This window comes from Vulpes vulpes, chromosome 5, assembly GCF_048418805.1.
Source record: "Vulpes vulpes isolate BD-2025 chromosome 5, VulVul3, whole genome shotgun sequence".
Lineage (NCBI taxonomy): Eukaryota > Metazoa > Chordata > Mammalia > Carnivora > Canidae > Vulpes > Vulpes vulpes.
In genome coordinates, this window is record NC_132784.1 from 81,813,344 (window position 1) to 81,839,279 (window position 25,936).

Below are 25,936 nucleotides of genomic sequence, written 5' to 3' on the forward strand. Positions count from 1 at the left end.
TTTATTAATCTCTATAAAAATGTACATAGTGAGGGCAGCCCAGATGGCTTAGAGGTTTAGCGCCGCCTTCAGCCCAGAGCCTGTTCCTGGAGACCTGGGATGGAGTCCCACCTCAGGCTCCTGCATGGAGCCTGCTTCTCCCTCTGCCTGTGTCTCTGCCTCTCTCTCTCTCTCTCTCTCTCATGAATAAATAAAATATTTTTTAAAATGCACATAGTGCTATTTAAGCCCGCTACCATAGAGCATACTAGAAAACACAAGAATGCCGGTTCTACTAGCAGAGTGATGACATCATTCACGTCAAATGGGCCTGGAAATTTCCACTGTACAGTCATGAGACGATGAAAGCGAAAAAAAAAAAAAAAAAAGGCAAATCATGACTTATTACCCCACTGGAAATAGTTTTGACCTAGGGGACCCCTTCAGAGGACCTTGGAGACATCCCAAGACCTGGCGGGTCACAGTTTGGGAACCAAATGGAATCGATTGATTCTAAAGTCACCTCCCATTTCTTAGGACTCATGAAGCGTGTGTGTTCTCGGATGACTGTCCCGTCCACATCCCCAAACCGCCCTTTGAGAACCGCCTGACCTAAGGTAACCTCTTAGGTAACCCCTGAGCCCAGTGAAACCCAGAGCGAAAAGCCCGCGGGGTGCGCCGGGGGCCTCCTCCTCGCCCTGACCCCTGAAAATACCCCCCAGCCCCAACTCTCCAGCCACCCGGGGTGGAGAGAGTCCAAACCCTGCCTCCCGCGCCGAGGCGGGGCCAGAACTGGCGGCGGGACCCGCCCGAGGCCGGGGCGCGGGAAGCACCTGCCGCCCGCCGCCCGCCGCCCGCCGCGCGCCGCAGGTAGGCCGGGCCCCGGGGGAGGAGCGCGCCCAGGTGCTCGGCGGGGCCTGCGGGACCCGGGCTGCATCTTCCGCGCGCGCCCTCGGGGGGCCCAGGCGCCGGTCCGCGGACCCCGGGCGCTTCCCCAGCAGCTCCCGGGACCGTCGCCGCGACTCGGGGGGCCCGGCGGCCGCAGGGACAGCCAACGCCGGGGCTGCGGCCGGGAGCTGCTGCAGCATAGGCGCCCGGAGCCGCAGGTGCGGGGCCCGCGGCCGGTGGGGCGGGTTCCTGGGGAGGGGGAGGGCGTCTGCCCCGGCCCCGCCGGATGGGAGGGCGGAGGGGGCCGCCCGCAGGTGCCCGCAGGTGCCCGCTCGGCCGGCGGCGGGGCCCGGGGCGCGGCTCTCGTGCCCCGGCGCTCCCGGGCTCTCCGGGCCGGGCCGGGCGACCGAAACCCGCGAGCCGGGGCGCAGGCGGGCGGTTGTTTGGGGCGCAGCAGGCAGGTCGGTGACTCAGGCCGCTCCGGAACTCAGAGCGCTGAGCCAGGGGCTTTCTTGACCTTTTTTTTTGTTGCTATTTTGTTTTGTTTTAGGTGGTTTGACAGTTACCAGACTATGTTTACCCTGCTGGTTCTGCTCAGCCAACTGCCCCCAGCCAGCTTTGCGTTTCCTCATTGCACAAGAAGTCCCAAGGAGTCCAGGCATGCGGGAGAAGAAGGTGAGCACGCCCGGCTCGGGTTCCCGGGCTCCCCCCCGCCCCCCGCCCCAACCTGGAAACCTGAGCCACCTGCGGCAGAAGTCCAACCAGAAAGTGTAGGCTCTGCAATCGCACGCCCCCCATCCATCGCAGAAGCCTTGAGATACACTTTAGTTGAATTTGTGGTCTTATTTGGCAATGCTGTGGTTATGTTAGGTACAATTTATACAAATCTATTGCTGTGAGTTACTTTTGATGAGCATGTATTTTAAGACCTGGTTTGTGGTTCACTGAATGGAAAACCCATTTCAACTTCTGAAAATCAGTGAGTGCCGTTTTTCTGGATGAGGCTGTGTGGGAATGATAATGATCATAATTACTTGTTTTTCCTGGAAAGATGGACGGGGAGTTCCAGGATCCAGTCTGGACTTGCTAGGAGACACCCCCCCCCCCCCGTTAAGTTACTTAACCCCTTTCTGCTTGAATTTCTTCCCCTATAGAAATGATGGGGGTGGGGAGTAGATTGATCCCTGAGGTCCTTTTGGACAACGAATTTTCTGGTTATTTGGATAAAGTCAGATGGTTATGGAAGATTAGGTTTGGGGCTTGCTAACCTAGAATTTCATACTTTGTGGGTTCCAAGTCATAAACAGACTGGTTCCTGCCTACCTTAAAAAAAAAAAGTCTAACCTAAAAAAAAAGTCTAACCCAGAAAATAGAACCAGAAAAGAAAAAAAAAAAATTGGCTTTGGCTTCAGCATCCCTCTCCTTGCCTAGTCATTGTGCTTCTCTATCCCCACACATTCCTGTCTCTTAATCCTTTTTATCAGATCTACTCTCAGCTCATTCTCACCTGGGAAGGATCTGTTACACTAATACTCCTGGACAACTTATTAATGATTAATACAGCTTGGTGTATTAAACCTTACAGGAGGGTGTGCATATGTGTGTTTTAAAACAGAGATCTTAACCCAAAGGAATAGGTATCTGAACCAAAGGAATCAAACCGTGATAGCAGAATTCTAGGCAGTTGGATAAGCTAGCTAATGAGAATAGGGAGAGATTTTAGAAGGAGATCCTTTGGGGCACCTGGGTGGCTCAGTGGTTGAGCATCTGCCTTTGGTTTGGGTCGTGATCCCCGGGTCCTGGGATTGAGTCCCACATGGGGCTCCCCATGGAGAGCCTGCTTCTGTCTCTGCCTCTGTCTCTGTGTCTCTCATGAATAAATCAATAAAATCTTTAAAAAAAAAAAAAAAGAAGGAGATCCTTCTGGTGACCTCCCAAATTACATCACACGTGTAAGTCCACTTATATATAAGATTGAAAGTCCATACTCAGTGGGACCAGATGCTGATCCCCAGAATGCTGGTGAGTGTATTCGTTCACATAATGTAGACAGAAAAGGCATTCTTTCTCTCTCTCTCTTTTAAATAGTTTATTTATTTATTTATTTATTTATTTATTTATTTATTTGAGAGAGAAAGAGGGAGAAGCAGACTCCTTGCTGAGCAGGGAATCCAATGTGGGGCTGGATCCAAGGCCCCAAGATCATGACCTGAGCTAAGGCAAACACAGCTGACTGAGCCACCCAGGTGCGCCATAAAAGAGATTCTCAAGGACCTCATGGTCCTTGGAAGGAATTCAGGGATCATACTTGAGTGCAGAAGGCTGGAAATATCTATGGGAAATGTAAATGAGGAATCCTATATATTTTAAAAGCTGATTTGTTCGGTTTGTAATCATTTTATTAATACATACTATGTGCAAGGCCCTAATCTAAATACTGGAGGTATAACAATGAAAGACTGTAATCCCTGCCCTGGAGGACCTCTTCATCTGATGAAGGGGTGAAGTGTAAAGAATTAATTTCCGTAAGCTCTGGGACGGAGGTAGAAGTAGAGAGCTCAAGAACAGAGTAGCAGTAACTCTATTTCCAAAGAGTTGTATGGCACAGAAGCCCATAATAAGTGGAGATAAGAAAAGTAACTAGGAAAATAAGGGACCTTCAACTAAATTCTGATAAACCTCAAGGGTAGAGTTCAAGTGACTCAAAAGGAACTTATTTAGAAAATGTGGAGGTCCATCTGGGTGGCTCCGTGGTCTGCCTTTGGCTCAGGTCATGATTCTGGGGTCCTGGGATCCAGTCCTGCATCAGGCTCCCCACAGGGAGCCTGCTTCTCCCTCTGCCTATGTCTCTGCCTCTCTCTGTGTGTCCATCATGAATAAATAAATAAAACCTTAAAAAAAAAAAAAAAGAAACATGGAGGGTCAGGAAAAATTAAGAGAATGGAATATCTGGGTTGGTGGGTTTGAAATAGTGAAATGTACAGCCTCTTAGGATGGCCTAAAATGGGAGAAATAGAAATGGGAGGAGAACCTGAGGCAAATGCTAAAGTACTAAGAACAGTGCATCCTCCAGCAGTGGCCAGGGGAGAAGTTCAGGATGCTCCAGGACAAGGAGGTTTGCCTCTTTGGATAACAAACAAATTACTTAGGATCCCAGGAGCAAAGGACAGTATAGAAATAAAGAGATAATCTAAGATCAAAAGGGAGACAGGCAAAAGTTTAACAAAGCACTGAAGGTCTAACGTCAACCACTGACTGAATCAGAACCTTCACAGTCAGGCAAGTGGCAAACAGCAGCCCCTGGAGGGCACATTTAATTCAGGAGTGAAGACTTTTACTGGCATAATTATTTCAGGAACAGTAAAAATGATGATGATTCTCTCTTTGAGAGTAGTTGAAAGTTGAAAGTAGTTCTATTGGACAGAGTATTTTTATAACTCAAATAACCTATTTGAAGGGAAGACCAACAATGAGAAATTTGGCACTGCTTTCTTAGCCGATAAAATGTAAAGATCTTGCGTGATGGAGACATAGCAAAACAGAAGCAGATTTCTAATTCTCCATTCTGAAATTAGATTTCACATAGTAAGTATAGCTAAGTGAGGCAGGCCATGAGTTACTTCAGCACTAGTTTAGTATTTTAAACCTACAACAAGGGATCCCTGGCTGGCTCAGCAGTTTAGCGACTGCCTTTGGCCTGGGGCACGATCCTGGGACTCCAGGATTGAGTCCCATGTCTGGCTCCTGGCATGGAGCCTGCTTCTTCCTCTTCCTGTATTGTGTCTCTGCCTCTCTCTTTCTCTCTCATAAATAAATAACTAAGAAAAAAAGAAAACCTACAACAGGGCGCCTGGGTGGCTCAGTAGTTAAGCATCTGCTTTTGGATTAGGTCGTGATCCCGGGGTCCTGGGATCAAGTCCCGCATCAGGGAGCCTGCCTCTCCCTCTGCCTGTGTCTCTGCCTCTCTCTCTGTGTGTGTCTCTCATGAATAAATAAATAATCTAAAAACAAATAAAAATAAACCTACAACAAACTAATACCAGACTCTACCTATGAATTGCTCTAACCAGTAGAATTTAGGTCCAAGAGTTTCTTCCCAATGTAGAAAAGTTGAGTTCATTCATTCATTCAGTAAATAGTTTTTTGAGCACCTCGTATGTGTCAGGCACCACATGCCGTCTTTAATGGAACTTTTTCTTCCAGTAAGGGGAACAGAGTGGTGACAAGTGGTAACATGGGTGGAACACCAGATGGTGGCAAGTGTGATGGAGAAAAACCAAGTATAGTAGGGGACAGGGAGTGCCAGAGGTGGGTCGGGGCTGGGGGGATGAGGTTTTAAGGTAACGTTGAACAAAAGAACTAAAGAAGGTGAAAAAGCAAACTGAAAGAAGAAAGTTCTATTCAGGGGAAATGGCAAATACAAAACCGGGAGAGAACCAGGTGCGTTGGAAGCCAGTGTAGCTAGAATACCGTGTTAAGAACAGAGTATAGGGGAGCAAGGTGACCACTTAGAGGGCCATTATGTGAATCCTAATGATAATGGTGACTTGGGAATTTTTTCATTTTGTCTCCATTTGGTGGTAGCATAAAATCTACATGACAAGGGAGAAGAAAGAATAGAAAGATTTTATCACACTGGTTCATTGCACTGTTCTTAAAACAGCTATCACCAGGGATCACATTCTAGCTTCCCCCTTGATTCAAATAGCTCATATATGTTATTTATAACATAGAAATGTATATGCTGGGATAGTGGAGGCTGATAGAAATATAATGTAAACCTCATAAATAGTTTTAAAATTTCCAACAGCCACATTAAAAAAGTAAAAAGAGGAGCACTTGGGTGGTGCAGTTCGTTGAGCATCTGACTCTTGGTTTCAGCTCAGGTCTTGATTTCAGGATCATGGCATCAAGGCCCACATCTGGCTCACCCTCAGCATAGAGTCTGCTTGAGACTATCTCTCCCTCTCTCTCTGTCCTACCCCCTGTGCTCTCTCTCTCTCTCTCAAAATAATTCTTTTAAAAAGGTAAAAAGAATTGGTAAAATTATATATATACTATTTAATATTTAATATTAATAACCATATTTAATCTAACCCATTATATCCAAAATATCATTTCCAAATATAAGCAATACATTGAGATAATCTTTTTATTAAGTCTTTCAAATCAGTGTATATTTTACATTTATAGCACATCTCAATTCAAACTAGCCATAGTTCAAGTGCTCAATAGCCATATGAGCCTAGTGGCTACTGTTTTGAACAAAACAGCTCTATGAGATTCAGACCTGTTTGGAAAGGTGATTGACTAGTGGAAAAAAATATCTTGGACAAGATGTGACTGTTCTCAAGGGGCTAAGTATAAATGGCCAAGCTAAGGTCATTCCCAAATCAGAATTAATCTTCCAGGCCATGCTCTCTCATCAGTCCTGAGCTGTCTTTCAGTTACCTACTTTAGTATATTCTTCCTTTATTTTTTTTTTTTTAACTTTTATTTATTTATGATAGTCACACACACACAGAGAGAGAGAGAGAGAGAGAGAGAGAGAGGCAGAGACACAGGCAGAGGGAGAAGCAGGCTCCATGCACTGGGAGCCCGACGTGGGATTCAATCCCGGGTCTCCAGGATCGCGCCCTGGGCTAAAGGCAGGCGCCAAACCGCTGCGCCACCCAGGGATCCCATATTCTTCCTTTATAGTACAGGTTAGCAGTGTGACATACCAAATTCTTTTAAGCATTTGTTGTAGTTTTCAGAGAGCTTCTGAATTCCAGTCTCGGTAATGTGACCTGGAACAAGATTTCTTAAGCATTCTTTGTGTGCAACTCGAATGAGTTTAAAGTTTGTGGGTTTTGAAAATACTGCCATGGTGGGATATTTTGGTTTTGTGTTAACCTGTGTGTAACTCTATCGTGCTTACCATTTACGTTCCTGGAAAAGATAGAGGGTGTCTTATAAAGCATTGTAGACACCTATGCAGGGGTTGAGTAGAGAAGGAAAGTTATTTCTTTAGGAGGGGCTGAATGTCTCTTAATTAACCTTATAATTACCTTATAATTTTGCAAACTTAGAAGTTTAAAATTTTAGAAATTTTTAGGATAAACTTGCTCTAAAATTTTTAACATAAATGTATTAATTAACAATTTTAAAACATAAGGAGATCTTAGTAATTGTTTATTTTCTAATTTTACAAATGAGGAAATGGCAACACAGAAATGTTAGTGATTTATCACAGATGAACAACTGAGAGCTAAGTCAAATCACAACCAAGGATCTCTGTCTTCTCTTAGTACAATAATCTGTCCATTACACCAGACTGATTTTTCTCAGTCGAGATAATAGAGAGCCAACCCTTTATTATTATTATTTTTTAGATTTTCTTTTTTTATTTGAGGGAGAGAAAGAGCAGAGCATGAGGAGTGCCAGAGGGAGAAGCAGACTACCCGCTGAGCAGGGAGCCCAGTATAGGGCTTGATCCCAGGACCCCAGGCTCATGACCTGAGCCAAAGGCAGACACTTAACTGACTGAGCCACCCAGGTGCCCCAAGAGCCAACGCTTTGAAGTAGAAGAGTCTAGGGAAAAGTGATATTTAAATAATTTTCATTTATGCTAATAATTTTGGACATAACCAGGACAAGTATTTTATGGACTTATGCTAATATTTGTATTTCATATTTAGCAGACATTGCTTTTACTGATGACATTTCTTTTTTTTTTTTTTTTTACTGATGACATTTCTTATCATCAGAATTTAAAATCATACAAGGGCACCTGGGTGGCTCAGTCAGTTAAGCAGCTGCCTTCAGCTCAGGTCCTGATCTCAGGGTCCTGGCTCCCTGCTCAGCAAGGAGTCAGCTTCTCCCTCTGCCCCTCCCTCTTCTTGTGCTCTTTCTCTCTCTCTCAAATAAATAAAATATTTTTAAAAAGAATTTAAAAGCATACAAAAAATTTTGGTATAATTTTATATCAATTTTACATTCACTTTTTCCATAATTAAAACAGAAGTGTTCTCTATTTTATCAGCCTTTGAAACCTGTTTCTTTATTAGTCTTCACAGCAAAAGAAGAAGCAAACCTTTTCATACATAGACACCTGCTATATAATAGATTTGATTTGGAGCTCTTCACGCCCGGTGACCTAGAAAGAGAGTGCGAAGAAGAACTTTGCAATTATGAAGAAGCCAGAGAGATTTTTGTGGATGAAGATAAAACGGTAATTTGGTTGACAATGTCAATTGGCTGGAAATTTATTAAATCATACTTAAGAAAATGGCACTTTCAGTCATCAGAGATTTTATGCTTTAAATAAAATCGAGATTTTATACCTGTTATCCCTTTCTACTTCCTTAAAATGCTTATTAACCTATTTATACTTGGCTTTATATTTAATTAAATGGACTTAGAGTAGTTAGCAGATTATCGACTGTGTTGTGATTTTGTGTGTGTGATGTTAATTGTATTTAAGAACAATCAAGTACTAGAGCGAATTAAATTTTAGGATATTATTTGAGTTAGTCCTCGAGTCAAGCTTCAATCATTCTAGACTCAGTGCAATTTTTCCTACCAGTGACTTTATCTTTTCTGACTACTGTATTTATTCTCAATCTACTATGTGCCAAGTGCTCTGCCAGAGACTGAAGATACAAAATATCTAGTCTCTGCATCCAGTTTATTGTTTGATATATCTGTGTAATTGCAGGGAGAAACTTTTAGAAGTTCTCCTTTGAAATGTAATTGAATCCTGTCTACCAATCTTGAGACAGTACAAAACAAACGAACAGCACAGTTCCTATTATAGTCTAGCATATTCTTAGAGAATGTTAAGTGACCCAACTTCTTTACTTTTGTAAATTAAATTAGCAGAGCTCCTTTTTTCTCTTTCTTAGGTGTTCCACTTTACTCTTTGATCAATAAGAACAGGGAACTCTAGGTATCCTTCAAGTGCAGGTATTAATGGGGTTAGTGTTTTTTTCTCCCCAAATTGTGCCCAGCCTCTCATTCCCTGCTGACAGCTGTCACATTGGCTAGAGAAGGAAAACAAAGTCTAGATTTGTAGTTGTGCCTGTTGAAATCTTATCCTGTTTTTTGCAAACCCTTTATATAATTGTATTGTAGTTCCTTCCCATCTGCTTCATTCTCTCAAGTAACATTGAACTTGAAGAGTCTTAGGGATGTCTTTTCCCCAGATCAATCCCTTTCAATAAAATCTTCTAGCAAACTGAGGGTCCACTTTGCGTAGAAAAATTCAGGCTCCTTTTCAAACTTGGTAATGGGTCTACTGCTTCCGCACCTTTGGTGCTGTCACTGACTCTCTAATGCAAGAGTCTTGTCTGATACCTGAGCAGATACCCTGAGCAGGTGAAGAGAATGGCAGCGTACAGTAGCAGAGAGCTGGAGCTGGCAATAATCCCCTGACCAGTTCCTGAGAAACAGTGATGGGTGGTAATGCTTTAATTAGAGTGAGTCAAGTCCTCCAGCTTGAATAAACTAGTATACTACCTGTGGCACATGCCAAGAATTTACCATCCCAGTCCGGGTCATTGGGATCAAATGATGATAAAACAGTGAAATAGGGATGCCTGGGTGGCTCAATGGTTGAACATCTGCCTTTGGCTCAGGAAGTGATCCCAGAGTCCTGGGATCAAGTCCCGCATTGGGCTCCCCACAGGGAGCCTGCTTCTCCCTCTACCTGTGTCTCTGCCTCTTTGTCTCTCATGGATAAATAAATAAAATCTTTCAAAACAATGAAATAAACCTGAAAAATGTACCTTTCTCTTAGATGGCATTCTGGCAGAAATATTCCATCAAAGGACCAACCACAAAATCAGGTAAGGCAAGAATTGATGAAATTGAATGTTTTTCCTGCCCTCTCTCTCTCTATTATAATACATTTTAGTTTTATTATTTGAGTTTGGCTATTGCTCAACATACATGCCTTGTAAATCCAGGGATGATTTCTCAATTATACACTGGGCTATCTAAGACAGAGGAAGCCACATTCATCTTTATACACTGAAAATCAAGTTTGGTGAGATACTAGGGAAATGAGATAATAGGCTTAAAGGTGTTTTAAACAACTCAGCTAAGTCAAGACTTGCACAGAATAAAAGTAGGACTCCTTTGGTTCCAAGTAGTAAGGTATTTTAATTTTTTTTTACCATTACCAGTAAATGGAATACTTCTGCTACTAAGTAAATGAAGAGTGTTAGAATTAGATACGTTCTATAGAGGGCAGAACCTTTATATTATCTGTATTATCATCTCTAGCTGCTTTTTCAGTCAGATCTTTTTTGCCAGCTCTTCCTTCATTCCCCTCAGATACAGCCCCAGCTAGAGGAGACTTTATCACCTTGCTATGCTAGTGTTGCTTAGTATGTTTATCTGTGTGTTTAATACCAAATGTGCCTAGTTGAACAAAGAATATGTATAGTCTTTTTTTTTTTTTTTTTTTAGTATCTCTACACCCAACATGGGGCTCAAACTCATGATCCTGAGGTCAGAATTGTGTGCCTTTCTGACTAAGCCAACCAGGACCCCAGAATATGTTTAGTCTTGAATGCTATCCATTTAATATGACCTATTTATAGTAAATAAAACCATAACCAGAGCTTTTAGAAAGTGTTATTTACAAATTTTGGCTGCTAGCAGAAAGACTTTGTAAAGAAATCAATATTAGGGGATCCCTGGGTGGCTCACGGTTTGGCGCCTGCCTTTGGCCGGGGGTGCGATCCTGGAGTCCCAGGATCGAGTCCCACGTTGGGCTCCTGGCATGGAGCCTGCTTCTCCCTCCTCCTGTCTCTCTCTCTCTCTCTCTATGTCTATCAAAAAATAAATAAATAGGGATCCCTGGGTGGCGCAGTGGTTTGGTGCCTGCCTTTGGCCCAGGGCGTGATCCTGGAGACCCGGGATTGAATCCCACATCGGGCTCCCGGTGCATGGAGCCTGCTTCTCCCTCTGCCTGTGTCTCTGCCTCTCTCTCTCTCTCTCTGTGACTATCATAAATAAATAAAGAAAAAAAAATAAAATAAATAAATATATTTTTAAAAATCAATATTATTATATTTTTAATAGTATGCTTAGATCAAGTGTTAAATTTATTGAAATCAGAGGCATCGAGGTGGCTCAGTTAGTTGAGCATCTGCCTTTGGCTCAGGTCATGATCCTGGGATCCTGGGATCAATCCCCACGTCAGGTTCCTGCCCAGTGGGGAGTCTCCTTCTCCCTCTGTGCCTCTCCCAGTTCCTGATTCCTTCTCTCTCAAATAAAATAAATAAAATCTTTAAATAAATAAATCTATTTAAATCATAGGCAGTGCTTTTCAGTTGATATAGTTACGTTATTTTGTTGATTTCTCTTAAGATGCCAACAGAGAGAAAATTGATGTCATGGGCCTTCTGACTGGATTAATTGCTGCCGGAGTATTTTTGGTTATTTTTGGATTACTTGGTTACTATCTTTGTATCACCAAGTGTAACAGGCAACAATATCCCAGGTAAGTACCAAGTAAAAATATTTATTTTACTATTGTACATTCTATATTGTTATATTTAAATGGATAAAAATGACTGCCTATTTTTAAAAATAAACATTTTATTTTGAAATAATTTTGGATATACAGGAAGGTACAAAGATCACACAGAGAGTTCCCATCCTTCACCCATTTTTCTCTCCTTGTTAATATCTCATATATCATAGTACATTCGTAAAACAAACCAACTAACACTGGCACGTTACTTTTTTTTTTTTTTTTTTTTTGGTACGTTACTATTAACTAAACCATTAAGATTTCACCAATTTTGCCATTCGTGTCTTTCTTCTGCTCCAGGACCCACTTAAGATACCACATGGCATTTAGTTGTCATTGTCTCTCCAGGCTCTGCTGGTCTGTGACAGTTGTTTGATTGCCCGATTTAACACATAAACAACAAAATGATGCAATTCCTAAAATCCTTCAAAAGAATACAAGAGGATTCACAAGCGTCAGCTTGATTTTTTTAATACTCCTTTCTAAGCAGAGAGTAGATGCCAGTGTCCCTACTTTGTTTCCAGAGGCAGAAAGTCCCATCATTTACTCTGAGTCACAGTCTTAGCAGATCTAGCCATGTAGCTACCCAAATAGAAACAATGTAACTGGCTTTTAAATTCAACTATTTTGGGATCCCTGGGTGGCTCAGTGGTTTAGCGCCTGCCTTTGGCCCAGGGCATGATCCTGGAGTCCTGGGATCAAGTCCCACATCGGGCTTCAGGCACGGGGCCTGCTTCTCCCTCTGCCTGTGTCTCTGCCTCTCTCTGTGTGTCTCTCATTAATAAATCAATAAAATCTTAAATATATATATTTAATAAATAAATAAATAAATAAATAAATAAATAATAATTGTGTTCAAGGTCTGTGATAGCACAGCCATTATTCAGTGTCCTCCTGCATGGTATTTTCTTCTCTCTTCTCTTCATTTTTCTGCCTCTCTCTCTCTCTCTGTGTCTTTCATGAATGAATGAATAAATAAATAAAATCTTAAAAAAAGACAGTTTTAAAAAAATGAAATAAATTCAACCATTTTTATTGGTACTTTAAATTAAATAAAATGAATGAAATAAAAATGGTTGCCACTTAAAGATAATAGCACATTAATAAAGCTTGATTAAGATTCATAAAAGCCATATTATTTGGACAATAGAACCTCAACATCCTCATTAAAACAAAAAGTTATTCTCTATTATCTCTATTATCTTCTCAGTAAGTGCAGATGAGTAAGTGTAAAAGTAACCTTATTCAAAAAAAGTGCCAGGTGCTAAACAGTATTCGAAATTGATGCTTACATATCTCTATTCACACTTTCAAATCAATCATGAGAAAAGCTCATGATGGTGACCAAGTGACAAAAGGATTATGGAAATAGTGGTGATGATTGCACAACATTGTGAATAGAATTAATACCACTGAGTCATATACTTAAAAATAGTTAAAATGGCAAATTTTATGTTATATGTATTTTACCACTACAGAATTTTTCTTTATTGTAAGTTGAGAGTTTAGGGCAACAGATGTGGAATTAGGATTCATCTATTGGAGGATAAAACTAAATCCATGGGTACCATGAAGCCATGAGAGTAGGCAAGTTCTCTGAGGGTGATGTAAGGACAGATGGAAAAGGACAGAGTATTAACAGCAAGGTGCAGAAAGAAGACATGCCAGAAAGAGGGCAGAGGACAGGGGCAACATAAATTGTAATTCTATACCCAAGCTAGAATTCCTGAACAGCTTCCTGAGGCATTAACATGACCTGTGGGCATAGACAAAGGAGTTTGTCAGAGACCTCTGTAAATCCTGCAAAAATCTGAGAAATGGTGGGGATCCCTGTGTGGCTCAGCAGTTTGGCGCCTGCCTTCGGTCCAGGCATGATCCTGGAGTCCCCGGATCGAGTCCCACATCGGGCTCCCTGCATGGAGCCTGCTTCTGTCTCTGCCCCTCTCTCTCTCTCTGTGTCTATCACGAATAAATAAATAAAGTCTTTTTAAAAGAAAAATCTGAGAAATGAGAGAAAGTAAGGAAGAACTTGCTTAATTTTTCATAAGCCACCATCTTTTAAGCTGAGACACTTTTATTAACTTCCCTTATTGAAAAAAATAAAAAATAAAAAATAAAAACAACTTCCCTTATTGAACAGATAGGAAATGAGCAAGGTCTTTCTATTTTTCTAGGACTTTTTTTTTCTAGGACTTTTGACTAAAATTTTATTCAGTGTGGCTTTCTCTACAAGTAGGGAAAGAAGTCCTGGAAACTCCCAGACTAATGAAATTCTAGGCAAAATTTGTCTTTGGAGACTCTTCTTGCCTTTTATCTTTCTTTTCCTCCCCATTTATAATGTCTTCCCAAAAAAGTTCATGTATACTCTCATGTTTAAGAATTGTACTCAAGTGACACCTGGTTGGCTCAGTGGTTGAGCATCTGCCTTTGGCTCAGGTCATGATCCTGGGGTCCTAGGATCGAGTCCTGCATCAGGCTCCCTGCAGGGAGCCTGCTTCTCCCTCTGCCTGTGTCTCTGCCTCTCTCTGTGTGTCTCTCATTAATAAATCAATAAAATCTTAAATATATATATTTAATAAATAAATAAATAAATAATAATTGTGCTCAAGGTCTGTGATAGCACAGCCATTATTCAGGGTCCTCCTGCATGGTATTTTCTTCTCTCTTCTCTTCATTTTTCTGCATTTTTCTACTTTTCTGCACCACTACATCTCCTTACCTTAGGCCTTTTTTGTCTGAAAACTTCTAGCTTCTTTCCTGCTAAAGGTTAGAAGCAGAATTCAAAGGTACAGGGAGCAAAATAGTTTTATTACATATATTTTCTGTGTATGTTACTGTAAAATTTTAAAACTCTGGATTTCTCTTATTTTATTCTAAGATTTTATTTATTTATTTTGGAGAGAGAAGAGAGCAGGGGGAGGGGTAGAAGGAGAGGGAGAGAGAGAATCCTAAGCAGACTCCAGGCTGAGTGCAGAGCCTACCTGTGGGGTTGATCTCACAACCTCAATATCATGACCTGAGCTGAAGCCTACAGTGGGCTGCTTAACCTCCTGAGCCACCCAGGCATCCATGAATATCTCTTATTTTAAAAGCAAGATTAGTGATACTTACTTAATGTCAGTACAGTATAATACTGTACAGATCACAGATCATTTTTACATCCATCATCTAACTTTGATCCTCAGAGCAACCCTTTGATTTTAGAGAACATTGAACACTAGGTTTATAAGACATTCTCTTATTTTGGGATTAACTTTTAAACAAATACTAGAGTACTTTTCATCTATTATCCCAAGAAATTCTTCTAGCAGAGTTATTTGTCCACTTTCTACATTTTGCACGTCTGAAAATGGGGGAAGGGTGAGGAAATATTTGAGAAAGAAAAGAGTAAAAAATAAGATCATTTTCTGTCTCATTCCTCTGTCAAAACAAGCCAAGAAATGGGAAACAAGATCTTTTCATTTCTTGGTTCCTATATTTTATGGAAGAAAATAGGCATAGTATGATGTTAGTTTATTTGAGTTGTTTTTGGTGCCTACTTTCTGATATCAATCATTTAAGATGTATGTAAGAAATCACCATGTAGATTATTTAATAACTTTAATGCAATTATAATATTGTTTCTGATCTGAAATTTGGAAGTCAACACGGAAAAGTTTATTTGTTCAAATAAAACATCTGTCTCTCCTGTTCTCTATAAACAAACAAACAGAACTTTTCATCATAAACTAATGAACGTGGCAAGTGATTAGCCTACCAGAAACCCACTCCAGATTTCTGACAGAGGAGGAATTGTGTTGAGTCCTCTAAGTAAACTTGTGATGGATGCTCTCCATCACCCCTCAGCTATTGAAGGGCTGACTGTCCAGTTCCTAGATTTACACAGATCTTCACTTCTCTCTGCAGTCATCCTCTTTCCTTTCCTCCAGTTTCATATCTCATGATTGCCTCCAAGGAAAAGGTGTACTAAGGTGCAAAGTGACTGCCTTAGTTTGGAAAAGTTTACAGTATTTTGAGTCTGCCTGTCTCTTGTCGGGAAGAATATTGTAAATATTGACGAGAAGTTGGAGATTACTTATGAATTTTAATTACCTTATTAGCCATAGTTCTAGGAGCTTAACTTATGCATAAGTGCTTCATAGACAGCCAACTTTAGAGTCCAAACAGATCAATTTACTAATGTTTAAATTATAATTCATAATTCAATAATGAGAAGGGAAAACACAGGCTCAAAACACCAGACCCAATGTTGCATTTCAATTTTCATTGGCTAATATAGCTGACAGAGTTTTGTGAAAATGGTGGAACTTGAACTAGGCCATATATTTTTTTAATTATTGGCCTTAGGTCAATGGAGTGGGGAAAAGCCAATAATCTGAGAAAGCAAACAACAGCAGTGAAAGCACAGAGGCAGGACACAGAATTCCTTGCACATATAGAGAAGTGTAGGGAGGCTACCTTGCAAGACCAGAGAGCTGTGAAAAATAAGGAGAGGCCAGAATAAGGGAGGCTTTTAAAAGGAGTTATGGGAGTTGACTTAGTGGAAAGTAGGCTGCAGGTTAGACTTTTGCAGAGACGAGGGACATGATAGAGGTGCTATTTAGGAGAGAAGGCCCAGGCAGCAGGACTGCAGGGGAAACAGAGATGAGAGACACACCTCAATATCATGACCTGAGCTGAAGCCTACAGCTTCGTGATTATCTCTGTGACATCAGTCTCCTTGGCTTGGAGTAACGCTACCTTTTGACAAGAAAGGATTTGGTTTCACACCATATTTTGAGAAAGTTCTCATTCAGAAGTGGGAGAAAAAGGGAATTAGCATGTTCTGAGTATTTGTCATAGTGTTCCAGACACTGCTTAGGTACTTGACATACAAAATCTTTCTGCTACACACAAAACAACTCTTTTGAGGTAGCTATTATTGACGTCATTTTACTGTAAAGGAAACAAATAACTTGCCTTTGGCCACACAGCTATGGAACAAGAAGATCCAGTTTCATATCCATGTCTGACCCCCAAGCTCTTGACCTTTCCACCATACTAAGACTTTTTCAGAGTCTATGGGTAAAATAAAAATGTTGTTATATTAATAAACTGGGTTCAACTTTTATCAAAAGTCAGCTGGGTTTTTTTTTTAATATTGCCATTTTAGCCTTAAAATGCTGCCTTTCTAGACCTAAATGCTGTGTCTCCATTTAGTTCTTCAGCTACCTATGTAAGAAGGCACACTCCCTCCATCATTTTCAGAAGACCTGAGGAGGCTGCCTTGAATCCATCACCACTTTCAGTGGAGGACACGGGATTACCTTCCTATGAACAGGCAATGGCACTCACCAGAAAACACAATGTTTCCCCACCACCACCATACCCTGGGCCAGCAAAAGAGTTTAGGGTGTTTAAAAAGTCTATGTCACTCCCATCTCACTAGGCCCGCCATGGTGGTATGGGAGATTCATGTTATTTGAATGGTTCATTTTTCCATGAACCACAGAGACATGTCATTTCAGCCCTTAATGACAAACTGCAAGGAGTGAAGAAAGAATAAACACCACAGCAGTTCTGTTGGTATCTTGGACCTGAACTTGATCATTATCAGCTTGATAAGAAACTTTACCCTTGCAGTAAAGAAGAGAGCACTTTTTTGTTTATTTTAATGGTGCAGAAAATCTGTGTTACAGATGCCATAGATAGAACTGGTGCACTATCTTTTGTACAAATAAAGGTTGCAGATTTCTCGTGTTGGATATAAAAAAAGAATTTCTGATCATCAGATTATCCAAAGTGAGGATAGTGGACCCACTCTTTATTTCTTTTTGGTTGGAAATACTTCACAAAATAGGACATTTCAATATAAACTGGTGGCCTTAATATAATCACTTGGTTTTACATTTTAAATTATTGCATAGCATTCACCACGTTTTGTAGGTTTTAGTTGTTAACAATTACTATCACTCATGTTTTGTTATGGAGTGGAGTAAGTAATTTTTAAAAATCACTTGATGCAGAGTTAGGTCTTCAGAAGGTACAGAGTTGCAATGGCAAGGATTTGCAAGGGTTGTTATACTATCAAATACATAGTCTTCAAATCTAGGAGTGACTAGAACTTGATAAAGTTGCCCATGCTACTGATGAGTAGACACATCCTTTTCATTGCTAAATTATCTATATATCACTACATGTAATTCTTTATCTTGAAACTCTGTTGATGTTTATAAATAATAGTTCAAGAACCTAGAAAAAAATTAGTTTACTTTTCTGCTATTAAAATAATACTAACTAAAGTTATCAGCCAACCCCTTGTACCTGCTAGCATCTGGACACAAAACACCATAAGTAATAATTTTAACTTATACTTTGTCTCTTCTTCTAATTGTACATATGACCAGTCTTCCTTAACAATGTAATAGAATATAAGCTATAAACCTCTGAAGTGAGTATGTTTGCACACATTTATGTGAATGGGTGTGGATGTAGATGTGGATTTGTTTTCTCTTTGCAGGAACTCAAGAAATAACATATGCCTGAGAAATAAGAGAAAATTCTGTTCTTTTTGTTTTGCTAGGCATTATATTTTCCTATTATTTAAGACCATTTGTAAAATTGTATTTTCTTTTATAATTTTTATGGAAGTGAGACTAAAACCCACACATATTTGGTAATTCTTTCCAATTAAATGTTTAGAAAGCATAATCATTACATGTGTGTTTCTGTCTCTTAAGACAACATGATCTTAAGGCAGATATAAGCAAGACCTTACTCATTACAGACTGCCAAACACTTTATCCTTCTAGATTTTGGGGTCTCTTCAGTTGCTTGTCACAAAGAAATTATCTAGCAACATTTAGATATAATTAGGGAAAGTGGTCTTTTAATTTTATTATTTTATTTTTTTAAAGATTTTTTAAACATGAAGCTTGAACTCACAACCCGGGATCAAGAGTCACACATTCCACTGACTGAGCCAGCCAGGCACCCCAGCAAAAGTAGGCTTTTTAAAGCCACCTATAGGACCTATAAAAATTTTACCACTATGGGGCTGGCTCAGTAGGTAGCGTATACAACTCTTGATCTTGAGGCCATGAGTTCAAGCCCCACTTTGGGTGTAGAGATTACTTAAAAAAAATTTACCATTAGTCATACCTTGATTTTACATAAGGACTATTTTCTCATATAACTTTGCACTTTGCCCTTATTTTCATTCTCTCCAAAAGGTCAGAGGCAAACCCTCCTTTGTTCACTTTGTAGCAATCAAACTAAGGCATAGAAGGATAATTTGCCCTAAATCTAACATATTGGTGAGAGCTAGGTATAGAAGGAGCAAACACGAGCACCTCGGTGGCTCAGTGGTTGAGCATCTGCCTTCAGCTCAGGTTGTGATCCCAGGGTCCTGGGATCGAGTCCTGCATCAGGCTTCCCGTAGGGAGCCTGCTTCTCCCTCTGCCCATGTCTCTGCCTTTCTCTGTGTGTCTCTCATGGATTAAAAAAAAGGGGGGGGGGAGCAAACACACCTTTCTTTTCTTTTTTTTTTTTTTGGTGGTTTTATAAAAGCACAGGGACAGGACCTATGGCAGTAAGAACTGCCCAGACACACCTTTCTAAGCCCATCTCTTACCCACAGAATTATGCTAATTCAAATTATAACAAGGATCTTATTACTTAATTCTAGCTCTGTATGAGAAAGTTATGTCCATCTAACATACATACATAAATATATATAGGTTCATATATTACATATATGTATATGTATTCTCACACCCGTATATTTCTTAAGATAAATAGAAATATAAAACAGGAGCACCTGGCCAGCTCAGTTGGAGGAATATACTATTCGATCTCGGGGTCATAAATTCAAGCCCACATTGGGTGTACAGATTACCTAAATACACTTTTTTTAAAAAGGGAAAGAAAGAAATATAAGACAGAATGTATCTCTTATTGAATAATTATTTGAAATATTCCTTGAACTTGTTTACTACCACTGACTCATAAGAATCTAATTGCAAAACTCACTTCAGAACTGTGACTACCCCTTTCTCCCAGCAATAGCCTAGATTTGTTATATGCCATCATTTAGTGTAAAACTGTTGCTTTCACTCGAATTTTTCTAGAATTCATCATTAAGATTGTGAAATCACTGGTATTTGTAAAACATCCAATGTTGAGATCATAATACTTTATATAAAGTAAAATGTGATACAGGATTACACCAAAATATATTTTTTTAAGATTTTATTTATTCATTCATAAGAGATGCAGAGAGGCAGAGACATAGGCAGAGGGAGAAGCAGGCTCCATGCAGGAAGCCTGATGGGATTACACCAAAATAAGCTGCTACACAGCAAAGGAAACCATCAACAAAATGAAAAGACAACCTACTGAAAGGGAAATGTTTGCAAATGCTATAACCAATAAGGAGTCAATATCCAAAATATGTAAACAGCTTACACAATGCAACACTGAACAATCGAATTTAAAAATGGGCAGAGGAGTTGAATAGACATTTTCCCAAAGGACATCCAGATGGCCAACAGACACATGAAAAGATGCTCAGTATCACTAATCATCAGGGAAATGCAAGTCAAAACACAATAAGATACCACCTTATATTTGTCATAATGACTAGTATCAGAAAGATAAGAAATAACAAGTGTTAGCAAGGATGTGGAGTAATAGGAACCTTGTCCACTGTTGATGGGGAATGTAAATTAGTGCAGCTACTATGGAAAAGAGTATGGAGATTCCTCAAAAAATTAAAAATAGAAAAGCCAGATGATCCAGTAATTCCATTACTATTTACCCAAAGAGAAGGAAAACACTAATTTAAAAAAATACATGCACCCCTGTATTTATTGCAGCATTATTTTTAATAGCCAAGACATAGAAGCAATGTAAGTGTCCATTGACAGATGGATAAAGAAGACGTGGCATATATATAACGGAATATCACTCATCCATTGAAAATAAGATCTTGCCATTTTTGACAATATGGATGGACCTACAAAGTATTATGCTTAGTGAAATAAGTGAGACAGAGAAAGACAAAGACCATAAGATTTTACTGACAGGCAGGGACGCAGGGGTCGCTCAGCGGTTGGGTGTTTGCCTTTGGCTCAGGACCTCATCCTGGATTCCTGGGATCGAGTCCCATATCGGGCTCCTGCATGGAGCCTGCTTCTCCTCCCTCTGCCTGTATCTCTGCCTCTCTTTCTGTGTCTCTCATAAATAAATGAGTAAAATCTCAAAAAAAAAAAAAAAAAGATTTTACTTATGAGCAGAATCTAAAAAAAAAAAAGACTCTTAAATGCAGAAAACAAATTGATGGTTATCAGAGGGGAGGTGGATGGGGGGTATGGGTGAAATAAATAAAAAAGATTCAAATGGATAAACTTTTAGTTATAAAACAAGTCACAGGATGAAAAGTACAATAAAGGAAATACAGTTAATAATACATAGTAACGTTCTTTGGCGAGAGATGCACTGAGGAATATATATAATTGTTGAATCAACGTTATACACTTGAAAATAATATAACACTGTATGCTAATTTCATACCTGGTAAATGCTTATAATGACTGAAATGAAAATATCTTAATATAAAATTATTGACATATATTTCAGTCTCATTCACCATTTTATATTCCTATTGTACTTTTGGTAGTGTATTTTCTTTGTTTGATCTGTTTTGCTTGTGCTTCTTCCCCAAGCAACTGATTAGTGTTTAACCATTAAATCTATTTTGACATAAACTTGTATTTAATTAGATTGTTACAGTCCCTCCATTACAATCAGGAAGGAATAGAATATGGGTATAAATAGGGAATCAAACTAGGAAAAAAGACAAATACATATTTATAAGGTTATACCTTATATAATTCTACCCAGAATATTCTCTTTTTCAAAACGAAAAAAAAGCATAAACTGTGTCAAAGTTTTGCATCTGTTAATAATGTGCCCTCTGAGTGAGTATAGAGTGGGGTAAAAATTCTTGGAACCATTAAAAACTAGAGCAACAGTGTCTTCTGTATCTTCAGTTTCTCCCTGACCTGTAAAATTCTAACCAATTTTTTCTACTTCTCAGATAATTTATGTGTGTGTATACTTTTCCATTATGTAGAAGAAAATTTTTTGATAAAAAAATTTTGTTAGTGCTACTCAAAAATTCAATTTCATAGGGATCCCTGGGTGGCGCAGCGGTTTGGCGCCTGCCTTTGGCCCAGGGCGCGATCCTGGAGACCCGGGATCGAATCCCACATCAGGCTCCCGGTGCATGGAGCCTGCTTCTCCCTCTGCCTGTGTCTCTGCGCCTCTCTCTCTCTCTCTCTGTGACTATCATAAATAAATAAAAATTTTAAAAAAAAATTCAATTTCATATTATTCAAATTGGTTTTGTTCTATTTGAATGTGAATTACATTTTTATTAGTTGTTAATTTCCTTGAAATACTATGTATAGCATTTATTCTCTTAGAGGAGTGTCTGGAATTTCTGTACTTTTTTAAAACTAGAGTCTTTTGTAGATATGCCTATGTGGGATTTAAGAACATATATAACATATATTGATGCCTTCAATCTTCTGTACTGTGTTTCCTCTGACTTTTTTTGTTGTTTAAAAATGTTTACCTAACAGTTTAAGAATTTAAGGCAATCCAATACAAATATGCCAGTATTTTCATTATCTGGAAAAAGCAACCTTTTTTTTTTGAATGCACATTTTTCCAACACCCTTGATTAAATTTTGGTTTAATGGATTTCCTATTACAGGCACTTTTATACATACAAATAAACTTTATACTAAATAACTATCTGTTGCTTGTTTCAATTAAACATTCTTCCTACATAATGACATATAATTATATGAATTAAATGCAAACAGTACATTGCATGTTTTCAAAACAATGTTCACAGCATGGTGTTGCTGAGTATATCTTCTATTTAAGTGGGACTAGCTTTCTATTTATTTATTTTTTAAAAAGATTTATTTATTTATCCATGATAGACATAGAGTGAGAGAGAGAGGCAGAGACACAGGCAGAGGGAGAAGCAGGCTCCATGCAGGGAGCCTGACGTGGGACTCGATCCAGGCAGGGTCTCCAGGATCACACCCCGGGCTGCAGGCGGCGATAAAACCGCTGCGCCGCTGGGGCTGCCCTAACTTTCTATTTAAACAGTTTAGTTGCACTCGTGAAAGCGCTATTTTCTTTAACACAGTTTTAATATTTAATATATTGTTCAGGGATCCCGGGGTGGCTCAGCGGTTTAGTGCCACTTTCAGCCCAGGGCATGATCCTGGAGACCCTGGATTGAGTCCCACATCGGGCTCTCTGCAGGGAGCCTGCTTCTCCCTCTGCCTGTGTCTCTGCCTCTCTCTCTCTCTCATGTATAAATAAATAAAATCTTTAAAAAATAATAATAATATATTGTTCAAAGCAAATTTATAACATATTACTCTTTAAGACCGAATTTATTTCTGTGTCCTATATCTATACATAATTTAAAATCAGAAGAAAATAGTGATGTTATACTAAATTATAGGAATAATAGTACTTCCAACTTAAGAGAGACACATTAAGTAATACTAAGCATTGGGGCATCTGGCTGGCTCAGTTGGTAGAGCATCCCACTCTTGATCTCAAGGTCCTGAGCTGAAGCCCCACTTTAGGTGTAGAGATTAGTTACAAATAAAATATTTTTTAAAGAAAGTAATACTGGGGCAGCCAGGGTGGCTCGGCGGTTTAGCGCCCCCAAGGCCTGATCCTGGAGACCCAGGATCCAGTCCCACATCGGGCTCCCTGCATGGAGCCTGCTTCTCCCTCTGCCTGTGTCTCTGCCTCTCTCTTTCTGTGTGTCTCTGATGAATAAATAAAATCTTAAAAAAAAAAAAAGTAATACTAAGTATCACATGCATAAATAAACTCTGTTTTTTTTTAAGACTTATTTATTTATTCATGAGAGAGAGAGAGAGGCAGAGACACAGGCAGAGGGAGAAGCAGGCTCCATGCTGGGAGCCCGACACGGGACTCGATCCCAGGACTCCAGGATCACACCCTGGGCCAAAGGCAGGCACCAAACCGCTGAGCCACCCAGGGATCCTGTGTTTTTGTTTTTGTTTTTTTAAGATTTTATTTATTCATTCATGAGAGACACAGAGAGGAGAGAGGCAGAGGCACAGACACAGGGAGAAGCAGGCCCCTTGCAGGAGTCCAATGTGGGACTCGGATCCCCAGACCCGGGATCACATCCTGAGCCAAAAGCAGATGCTCAAATTGCTGAGCCCCCAGGCGTCCCTAAACTATGGTTATTATTAAATATTACTTCATGCTAAACATTTAAACCACCTTAATTTTTTTAATTCAATTGAGTTTTACACAAATGTTAATATTTATACTCCTTAAAATTACTTTAATCAGAGGAATGAGAAGACAAGCTATTTACTAGGAGAAAATACTTGCAAAAGACACATCTGGGGGCTCCTGAGGGGCTCAGTCAGTTAAGGGTCTGCCTTCAGCTCTGATCATGATCCCAAGGTCCCTGAATTGAGTCCCACATTGGCCTCCCTGCTCAGCAGGTACCCTACTTCTCCCTCTACCCCCTCCTCTGCTCCTGATCTCTATCTCTCCATGCTCTTTCTCTCTCCCAAAATAAATAAAACCTTAAAAAAACCCTCACACATCTGATAAAGGACTGTTGTCCAGGAGCCTCTGGGTGGCTCAGTCAGTTAAGTGTCTGACTCTTGATTTTGACTCAAGTCATGATCTCAAAGTCATGGGATCAAGCCCCTCCTCAGGCTCCATGCTCAGAGCGGAGTCTGCTTGTCTTTCTCCCTCTGCTCCTCCCTCCCCTTTCTCTCTCTCAAATAAACAAACAAATAAATTCTTAAAAAAAAAAAAGATATTGTCCAAATTACACGAAGAATTCTCAAAATTCAACAACAAGAAAACTGACAGATTTCAAAAATACAAAAGACCTGAACACACACCTCACCGAAGAAGATGTATGGATGATCAGTAAAGAGGTCAACATCGTATGTCATTAGAGAATTGCAAATGAAATTAACAGTTACCACTACACATCTATTACAATGGTCAAAATGTATAACAAACACCAAATGTTGTCGTGGATGTAGAGCAGCAGGAACTCTCATTTATTGCTGGTTGAAGTACAAAATGGTACATTTTCTGGGCAGCCCCGGTGGCACAGCAGTTTAGCACCGCCTGCAGCCTGAGGTGTGATCCTGGAGACCCGGGATCGAGTCCCACCTCGGGCTCCCTGCATGGAGCCTGCTTCTCCCTCTGCCTGTGTCTCTCTCAATAAATAAATAAATCTTAAAAAAATAATAATAATAAAAAATAGTCCCTTCCACCAGTTTTCTATCATGGTGCACTCCCTGGCCCTACAAAAAAAAAAAAGGTACACTTTCAGGGGTGCCTGGGTGGCTCAGTTGGTTAAGCATCTGCCTCTGGCTCAGGTCATGACCCCGGTGTCCCGGGATTGACCCCCACATTGGGCTCTCTGCTCAGCAGGCAGCCTGCTTCTCCCTCTTGCTCTACCTGCCACTTCCCCTGTTTGTGCTCTGTCAAATAAATAAAGAAAATCTTTAAAAAATAAAAATAAAAAAAGGTACACTTTCAATGATAGTGTGGCATTTTCTTACTAAACTAAATATTACCATTTGATCCAGCAATCATGCTCCTTGGTATTTACCCAAAAGAGTTGAAAATTTATATTCACACAAAAGCCTGCACATAGATGTTTATAGTAGCTTTACTTATAATTGCCAAAACTTGGAAGCAGCAAAGATGTCCTTCAGTAGGTGAAGAAACCATGGTACATTAAGATAATAGAATATTATTCAATGCTAAAAAAAAAAAAAAAAAGAGCTATCAAGCCATAAAAAGACATGATGGAACCTCACCTGCATGTTACTAAGTGAAAGAAGCCAATCTGAAAAGTCTACATACTGTATGATTCCAATTATACGGCATTCTGGAAAGGCAAAACTATGGGAATAGTAAAAAGATCAGTGGTTGTCAGGGATGGGGGGGGTGATTATTTGTAGCAGAGAGGATTTTTTTAAGTCAGTGAAATTACTCTATAGGATACTATAATGGTGAATATATTTCATTACATGTTTGTCCAAATCCATAAATTGCACAACACCGAGAGTGAGCTGTAATGTAAACTATGGACTTTGGATGATAATGATGTGTCCATGTAGGTTCATCTATTAAAACAAACGTACTACTGTGGTATGGGATGTTGATAGTGGGGGATGTCATTCGTGGGAGGAGGACAAAGGGTATTGGGAACTCTCTCTACTTTCTAATCAATTTTGCTCTGAACCTAAAACTACTCTAAAAAGTAAAGTTTATTAATAGAAAGAAGTGATTTTAAGACAAAAAGTTTTCTTAGGGCCAATTACAAGATTTTCTTTCAATTACAAGATTTTAAAAAAATATTTATTTATATGCTATTTAAGATTAAGAAAAAAAGAATGAATTGGTTTAGTAATTTATTTTGTGTAATTTTACTAGGGAAAGTCTATAAGT

General features: G+C 39.7%; 1 protein-coding gene across 2 annotated transcripts; it reads left to right on the forward strand.

Annotated features, from left to right (window-relative positions):
• Positions 1–736: 736 nt before the first annotated feature.
• PRRG4 (proline rich and Gla domain 4) lies at positions 737–20,649 on the forward strand. 2 transcript variants are annotated; one of them, XM_072759066.1, is made up of 6 exons: positions 737–849; positions 1,418–1,542; positions 7,917–8,080; positions 9,647–9,695; positions 11,227–11,359; positions 16,592–20,649. In XM_072759066.1, exons 2-6 carry the CDS (start codon positions 1,440–1,442, stop codon positions 16,818–16,820), a joined length of 678 nt encoding a protein of 225 aa, XP_072615167.1. In that variant the 5' UTR covers positions 737–849; positions 1,418–1,439; the 3' UTR covers positions 16,821–20,649. The 2 variants fall into 2 exon arrangements, with proteins under 2 accessions (XP_072615167.1, XP_072615166.1); XM_072759065.1 differs by lacking the exon at positions 737–849 and adding an exon at positions 899–1,085 and having other exon boundaries at positions 16,592–18,082.
• The last annotated feature ends 5,287 nt before the right edge of the window (positions 20,650–25,936 follow it).